General features: G+C 50.1%; 1 protein-coding gene across 1 annotated transcript in view; it reads left to right on the forward strand.

Moving 5' to 3' along the window:
• TBX21 (T-box 21) overlaps nt 1–8,929 on the forward strand; it is a gene marked incomplete at its 5' end in the record, with an annotated part of 10,094 nt that continues 1,165 nt past the window's right edge. Inside the window, 6 exon segments of the mRNA XM_006926914.1 lie at nt 1–176; nt 6,912–7,066; nt 7,439–7,560; nt 8,067–8,225; nt 8,375–8,436; nt 8,692–8,929. Of these exon segments, the coding sequence (XP_006926976.1) occupies nt 1–176; nt 6,912–7,066; nt 7,439–7,560; nt 8,067–8,225; nt 8,375–8,436; nt 8,692–8,929 (912 nt within the window).

Raw genomic sequence — 8,929 nt, forward strand, 5'->3', positions numbered from 1 at the left:
GACGGCTACGGGGCCCGCCCCCCGCGCGCCGGGCTCTACCCAGGGCCGCGCGAGGACTATGCGCTGCCTGCGGGGCTGGAGGTGTCGGGGAAGCTGAGAGTCGCTCTCAACAACCACCTGTTGTGGTCCAAGTTCAATCAGCACCAGACGGAGATGATCATCACCAAGCAGGGACGGTGAGTGAGACGCGCGCCGCAGCGCCAGCCGGCTCGCCGAGGTCCCGCCCGCCCGGAACTCGGACGCGCGTTTTCTCTCTTTTTTTCATTTCTGTCTAGACATTGCTAGTGACTCCGTGTCCCTCACTGTTTTGGTTTAGGCTTGGGGCGGGGGGAAAGAGGGGCTGGTAGTGAGGACGGGAAAGTTCTGGGGGTTGTTTACTCGCGGGAGAATACACCAACAGGCTGAACTCAAAAGGGAGATGGATGAGAGTGGGTGCGATGAAATTATTTGGGTTTAGGGAAACAGTGTCTATGGGTTCACCCGGAATTAGTGTGTGCCCCGCTCTCTGCCTGAGTGGGGGTGGCAGCGGACGGAGGGGGAGCCAGTGTTGCTGGGTCTGACAGGGCAGGGCACCTCTTAGCCCCTGTGTGTGGGCAAATGGAGAGAAGGGCAGGGTCTCGCAGTGCAGGGCATACGAACCCAACCCTCATCCTGGGGAGGGGGTACCCACTTCTCCTAGCCCTTTTGCTGTTATTGCTCAACAGTCAGCTTTGGGAGGGGTAGTAAGACTGGGATTTGGTGACATGGAGACACAGTCGCCAAGTTTCCTTTCCGGTAGTACTTCGAGATCATATGTCTGGGGTGTGTGTGTGTGTGTGTGTGTGTGTGTGTACGTGTGTGTGTTGGGGGGTGGTGAAATATGTGGGGGCCACAGATCCCTTCCAGACACAGGCCCCTGCCAGAGAGTACAAATATCTATGGGCCCAAGCAGATGAAGCTAAAGGTGAGTTGCAGCTGGCAGCCTGTCCTGCACTCTGCATCCTTTGAGGGCTGCCCCCTGAAAGCCTGTCCACATCCCTGTGCAGATATTCACTGGTCCAGCCTGAGGAACCCATAGCTCCATGGCTCAGGGTCCCCTGGACTCAGTACACGCAGGGTAGGGTTTGGGCCTGAGTGTGCTGCTGCTTCCGGAGAGAGCCTCCTGTGTGGGGAAAGAAAGAGAAACTCGTGACTTGTGTGGTATTTGTTTAGTAAGCAACACTGATCAGGTCCTGCTTGTGTCTGGCATGTGAGAGGGTGCACGCACTCTTCCAAGCGGGGGCTTGTGTGGCCGGAGACCAGCAAGGACTTGTGTGTAGAAGGGCTGTATCATCAGTGGACCTAGGAAGTTTTGAAGATTGTATACTAAGTGTGGGGTTTGGGGAGAAGGGGAGAGGCCATACTGGGCCTGGGGGTTGGCGTTCAATTTGGGCATTGCTAGAGCATTCTTCTCTCCTGATGATTTCTGTAGGGTGTCCTGGAATTGAGGGGCCTGTCTACCAACCACGATGAGTTTCAAGTTGCTAAACTGTTCCTCTTTCTGTGGGATGGACCCAGGAAAATTGGCATTTTCTTTTATGGCACGACCTTCATCTTCTAAGCCTTCTGATAATTCCTCTTCGCTCCCCTAACCCCTTTGGGTACACCCAGGGAACAGCCCAGGTTTCTAGTCACGTCGGGTCTGAACTGGAGGGGCCCCGAAGATCCTGTCCAGTTTCCTCCCTGCACAGACAGCAAAACGGGCCCAGATACAGTAAGAGACACTTCTGAGGTTACACAGCACACTCGTCACTGGCAGAACTGGCACCAGAACCCAGATGGTATCTGCTTGGATTTCTTTCTCTGGCTCTGCATGACCAGGAGTAAAAACAGCCACCCACACTGTCCGAAGGCTTTGATGCGTTCAGAGTGCTTTCACTTCCATTATTTTACTGTGTGCTGGGTAGGCCAAGCGGTCTCCCCATTATACAGCTGAGGGCACTGAGGCTCAGGGATAGCTTGCAGCTTATATTCGGTCATACAGACATCTGAATTTGGGCCTCCACCCTGTTGTGTGGTCAGGAAGCCTCCCTCCCTGGGGCCTGGCCCAGGATTCCCCACAGCCTGCCGCCAGGCCCTGGCCCCTCCAGTCTCAAGCGATGGGGTGGATGAAACCTCAGCCAGAACTTCAGGGATCTGGTGGGTCCTGGGTCTTCCCGAAGGCTGTTTAGGGAAGTATCTCAGGGGACACGTCTCTGAGTGTGCATCCCCATCTCTACCCGTACGGCCTCCTTCTTTCATTTATTTCTTCTTCTCTTTTCCTTCCTTCATTCCAGCTGAATAAGTTTCTCTCGACAAGTTTCGTTGTCTCTTTTTCGTATCCGTACACTTATTTTCTTTTATTTTGAAAAATTCCGGTACGGTTGACCCTTGAACAACATGGGTTTGAACTGCTCGGGTCCGCTTACACGCCGATTTTTTTCAATAAATACTGTAAAAGTATTTTCTCTTTCTTTCGATTTTCTTATTATAGGAATACAGTATATAATACATATAAACATACAAAATACGTGTTAATCGACTACTTATGTTATCGGTAAGGCTTCTGGTCAACGGTAGGCTATTAGTCGTTAAGTTTTGGGGGAGTCAAAAATCATACGTGGATTTTTCCACTGCACGGGGGTCTGTGCCCCTAACTTCCGTTTGTTCAAGGGTCAACTGTGTATGCAAAAGTGAAGAGAAAAATGTAATGGACCTCCCTCTACCCATACAGCTTCGACAGCTGTCAGCACCGTTCCAATCTCGTTTCTTCTTTATTCTCACTCACTTCACGCCCACTCCTCTGATCTGGAACTATATTAGTGATCGTGTAAAGAATTAGTAAGTAAATCCTAGACACAATATTAGTTTATCCTTAAATATTTCTCCATGTACTTCTAAAAATGGCTTTTTAAGAATAAACACAATACCCTTAGCAAACTTGAAAAGAAATTCCTAAATATTGTCAAATTTCCCTAATTGTTTCATAAGTGTGTGTGCGTGTGCGTGTGCGTGCGTGCGTGTGTGTGTGTGTGTGTGTGTGTGTTTACAATCCTCATGCTTTCCATCCATCCTGAGGGACTGCTTCAGACACTCTGGGGTCCCTGTTGGAAGGGGGCAGTGGCCCCTCATCATTTCCTTTGATGCCTCCCCTCGGATCAGGCCTCAGGACTCCATGGTGGGGTGGAAGGGACAGAGGACATACCACCCCCAGTTCAGTCCCACCAGCCCCAAATCACTCTGTATCTGAGTTTGGGCTCCAATGATCTGGGAAATTAATGGCCATTTTCTTCCACTACTGGCTTCTGAGAAGCAAGACTTGGGCTCGGAGAACAGCTCCCTTTCTGTCCTCCTGCTTTGGAAGGCTAGCCTGTCTCTCCGTGGGTTCCAGTGACCTGTCAGTCATTGCCACATCACCCACAGCCTTCTTCCTTTTTGAAAAATCCTTCCAGCCCAGGCCTACCCACAGCCGCATAGCCTTTCTTTCGTCTTGGGCTGACTCACTTGCTTCCAGATCCTTTCTCTCCCACCCACCCTACCCCTCAATATGGACAAGCAACACAGTCACATTCTCCTTCATAGGCAGAAATGAGGTGGGAAGCAGGCGTATGATCCCCGGTCCAGAGATTGATCCAGGGACCTCAGATGGGGCTAGGAAGGGAGATTGAGGACAAAATGATGGCCTGGCTAACCGGAGACTTTGGTGTTCAAGTTAGTGTGTTTGTAGAGATTTGGGGTGCCTGATAGTACCCACCGCAGACTTGTGTTGTGTTTCTGTGCGGCACTATACATCTGCTATGAATGTGTTGGCAAGCGTATAATAGTTGACGGTAGACATTCTGAGTAGAGGAAGAGAGAGGCCGGTGTCTGTGGGTGTGTGGGTGTGCATTAATTGCTGGCAATCCCCACTTTTCTGGGTGTGATTAGTTGATTATTACAATTAAGATAACTTTGGGTAGGTCTGTTGTTAAGTAGTTCAATTCGCATTTGTGTATGTATATGTGAAGTGAGGGGTTGGGAAAACAATTTCGATCCCACATGATCCTCCTTCACTGGCCTTGTAGCCATGGTGGTTTTCCCTTTTCTACATTCCCAAGTCCAAGAACTTTGTAGATTTTTCAAAAATATGTTTAGCTTTAAGCTTGCTTTATTTGGGGCTGACTGGCTTCATTTTTCTTGAGGCAAGTGAAAACACCTTTGCTTTCTGTTCAGCCATTTGCTAGTGGTCGTCTGATTTCTATTAAGTGGGTCTGAGGTTGGTGGGAGGAGAAGACTCTTGGATGGCCCAGTGCATTTTGTATTTTGATAGGTACAAGGCATAGCTGGAGAAACCTTCTAAAAGGTACCAGTTCACACATCCACGTATACACACCGGCGGTATACGAGAGAACCCATTTTCCCACAGGCTCGGCAGCATTAGACATTTGCCAATTTTGAAACATTTTGCCAATATGACTGACAAAAACCATCTCCTTTTAATTTGTACTTAATGGCGGTGAATTGGAGCATGTCAGAATTGTTTAGAATGGGGGAGGCGTAGACGACCCTGCAAATTATTTCAAGGCAGGATGGTCCTTAGGGGCAGCAGAGCAATTTGGGGTCTTGGACCCTGTCCTGTCCTCGGAGAGCAGAATGGTTAGTGGTCTTTTTTGGGAGGTGGGGCTCAGTTTGGCACCAGACCCGTTTTCACTCCCTGTTCCTTCCCAGCAAAGTATCATGTAAATCAGAGACTATTTTGGGATTCCAGCTGGTGATGATTCTAGACTTCTAAGGTGAAATTGTGACCTCCCTTCTCCTCTCCCTTTTGCCCATCTTCTTCCTGTGTGGCCTCCATTTTCCTCTGCTAGTGATAAGCAAGATGCAGGGACGGAGACCACACAGCCTGTGCTTCGTGGTCAGGAGACCCTGGCTCTGCTCTCTCACCAAACCTCTCCAAGTCTCATTTTCTTTAAGTGTAAAATTGAAAATAACATTTTATATCTCAAAGGACTAGTTTAATGAACCGGCTGCTGCATAAATAGAGGCTTGATGAATATTTCCTTCTCTTCCTTTATTCTACTAGTTTGTCTAGGAACTGGTGACAATATAGGAAACGTGTGAGTGACCTGACCACTGTCATAGAATGCATTGGTGATAGAAGTGGGCTGAACATATTCTCCCACCCTCGATTGCTCAAGGCCTCATTTCTAAACTTCGATTTCTCAAGTTGACCGACCTGCCAAGCCCCTGGGACCCAGAGCCTGGAACCAGAACTCCGGACTCTTTCTCAGAGTCCTTCAGCCTGGCTAGAGGGCTTTGACAGCTCTGGGACTGGGAGACGGTGGGACAGAGGTGGGATGGGAGAGAGGGTGAGCTGAGTTTCACATCTTTCGAACTTCTTAATACGTAGTTAGAGGAAAGATGGACAGGAGTTATCTCCATTTATGGGTGAAGAAACTGAGGTTTGGTTTGGCAATTAATGTTTTCAAGGTCATAAGACCAGGAAGTCTCTTGCTCTCAGCCTAGGAGCGTCTGAAGAAGACAGGAATGGGATAGCGCTCTGCTGGGAGACCACCCCAAGATTATTAAGAGTGTTTCTCTGGGCCTCTCCGGGTACTAGGATCCACCCAATAGCGTTCCTAGGCCCCTGAAACTTTTCCTCCTCCAGGTTTCCTGACTCACGGACTAGTGCCTTTCTTCCCATCCTACAAGACTTCTCATCCTACAAGGAGGAGGGGAGAAGCATGCGGGAATGAAAAGTAATTCTGATGATGGTTGACTCTGTCATCCTGAAAACTCTGCTCTTCCTGCTTGGGTTAGAAGAGAAAGGCTATGCCATTGGAGATGGTTATGGTGTTGGTGATGGTAGAGACGGTGGTTGTCGTGATGGTGGTGATGGAGATGCTGATTGTAGTGATGGTGGAGGGGATGATGTTAGTGATGGTGACACAGAGGTGATGGTTGTGGTGATGGTGGTGATGGGGGTGTGATGGTGGAGGTGTTGGTTGTATCGATAGTGGCGATGGTGGGGGTGATGGTTGTAGGGATCGTGGTGATGGGGGTAGTGATGGCGGAGGAAGTGGAGATGGTTGTGGTATGGGAGTGCTTCTTTCTTTGAATGTATTACTCTGGCACAATAATGCAGGCTCCCAACCCCAACTTCTTCCACTTTGAGCGTGAAGACTGTGCTTGATAGAGTCCTGTTTTAGGTGGATAGGAAAGTCCACCTAGGACTTTAGCTACTTCTCTAAAGACCCAGGCCTGCGGCAGGCCATCTATAGACATCAAGCCCAGGAGGATAGGCCCTGTGGATGGGTGCCATGGGGTTAGGAGTGTGTGAGCACTGTGAGAGCCATAGTGGAGAGGATGAGGACCTACTAGGAACTATCTGTGGGGGGCTGGCTTGTGGCTTTGCTCCCCACTAGGAAACAAAGTAAGGTTAGAGACAGTGGTGTGCAGTGAATGTCTAGCAACAGACCCTCTGAAAGAAGAACACTTTTAAAAGCCCTGATGCATAGCGTTTGCCGATTTCTGTAGTACCACTACTATGATGGCTGATTTCAAGCTACCCACATGATATTACTGAACGCAGAGTTGGGAAGAGTCATGTAGTCATGCACATTATCTAGTATTTCCACATACAGATAAAATAGATGTAAATAACCTCAAGAGCAGAGATAATAGGAAAATGTAGTAAAAGAACTGAGAAGTGATGATGTTTGTATTTATTACCTTGGTTTATAATATAATATATTTCACGGTAAGTTTATATAATTTAATTTTTAACAACTGGCTGGCAAACTTCCTGAGCATTTCCAGTTGGCTCTCGTGAGAGATGGAGGCCAGCTCCAGCACACCACTGATGACCTTTACGCAAGAGGTGTCTGAGGGGTTGGGGGCTGTCAGCTATTGGTGGATCTCTCTGTTCTCCCCAGGAGGATGTTCCCATTCTTGTCATTTACTGTGGCTGGGCTGGAGCCCACCAGCCATTACCAGATGTTCGTGGACGTGGTCTTGGTGGACCAGCACCACTGGCGTTATCAAAGTGGCAAGTGGGTGCAGTGTGGCAAGGCTGAGGGCAGCATGCCAGGTATGTGCCCCCCGGTAGGATGGGCACTTTTTCTCCAAGACTGGGCGCCCCCTGGTGGATCCAGGAGGAACACTTAAGCCCCTTCCCCCAGAATTTAGGATTTAATTCCTCATCCCACTCCACCCTGCCCTATCCCCTCCTACTTATCTTTTCCGTTCCATTTGTCATCTCTTTTCTACTTTACTCTGCCCACACCTCTGCCCATACCTCCCTCTGCCCACACCCCTCTCTGCCCAAACTTCCCTTTGCCCTGCCTTGTCCCCACCACCCCCCATCCTGTTTGACATCCCCCTCAGAAAAGGTAAAGAAGACTCACATCACTGGGGGTCTGGTCCCAGGGGGCTGCATGCCAAAGAGGTTAACTGTCCACAGGAAACCGCCTATACGTCCATCCAGATTCCCCCAACACTGGAGCCCACTGGATGCGCCAGGAAGTTTCATTTGGAAAATTAAAGCTCACGAATAACAAGGGGGCCTCCAACAATGCTACTCAGGTGGGACTCCGCCCCCCCGCCCCCACCCCCACTCCCTGATCCAGAGGGGGTCCTGCGGGCTGATTCTCTTCTGTAGGAGTCACTTTTCTTTCTCTTTGACACTTTTTTCCTACCCACCTTGGGAGGACAGATGAGGTGGGAGGAAGCTGAATCTCAGGGTAGACAGGACATCACAGGCCAAGCTAGACTGGAGATTCCTCCTTGTCCCCAAATCCCGGGCTGCCATTGTTTGTGTACCATGCTGGGCATAGATTCAAAACCCAGTGGTCTCAGGAATGGATGCCTTGAAAACTCCTGTTTGTGCTTGGTCACAATGGACACCTAGGGTAGGAAATGGGGCAAAAGGGTAGAACTGGTGCCCCAAAGGGGCTGGGGACTGGAGTTGGAAGGCCTAGGAGGAGTTGCATGGTGGCATGGCAGGGGAATGGACACGATGACCTCAGGGTGGGGAGATCCTTCAAACTCCCTCCTCCCCACCCCCAAAACCTTCTTGCTCTCTCTTTCAGATGATTGTGCTCCAGTCCCTCCATAAGTATCAGCCTCGACTGCACATTGTTGAGGTGAATGATGGAGAGCCAGAGGCGGCTTGCAACTCTTCCAACACGCATATCTTTACTTTTCAAGAAACCCAGTTTATTGCTGTGACCGCCTACCATAATGCCGAGGTGAGGGCTGCCCTGGCAGCAAGTGTGGGCCTGAACCTGGGTTGGGGAGGCCTGGGGGAGTGGAGCCTCCAGTCTCCATTGGAAGGGTTTTTGGAAGTTTCCTAGCCCCAGTTTCAAGACTCACGTCATTCTGTTTCCCCTCTCTCTAGATTACTCAGCTGAAAATTGATAATAACCCTTTTGCCAAAGGATTCCGAGAGAACTTTGAGTCGTAAGTGCCACTGGTTTCAACTCACCTTTGCAGAGGCCTACTCTTGGTCTCTCCTCAGACAGGGACACATCAGACATGTGCTCAGCACATTTCCCTAGCTGGCCCTGAGGATGGGAGAGGGTGGGGTGAGGGATAGAGGGCAGTGGGCCAGGGGAGGAGAGTCTGGGGAGGGTTGTGCAACAGGTAGGCTCATAGGTGATTGGTTTTGCTCCTGATCTATGTCTTCTTGCCGCCTTTTTCAAATTTTTTTTTTAGAATGTATGCAGCTGTTGACACCAGTGTCCCCTCCCCACCTGGACCCAACTGTCAATTGCTTGGGGGAGACCACTACTCTTCTCTCCTACCCAACCAATATCCAGTTCCCAGCCGTTTCTACCCTGACCTTCCTGGCCAGGCCAAGGATGTGGTTCCCCAGCCTTATTGGCTGGGGGCTCCCCGGGACCACAGCTACGAGGCCGAGTTTCGAGCAGTCAGCATGAAGCCTGCATTCCTG

The sequence above is a fragment of the Pteropus alecto genome, unplaced genomic scaffold (genome assembly GCF_000325575.1).
Source record: "Pteropus alecto unplaced genomic scaffold, ASM32557v1 scaffold98, whole genome shotgun sequence".
NCBI classification, from domain to species: Eukaryota; Metazoa; Chordata; class Mammalia; order Chiroptera; family Pteropodidae; genus Pteropus; species Pteropus alecto.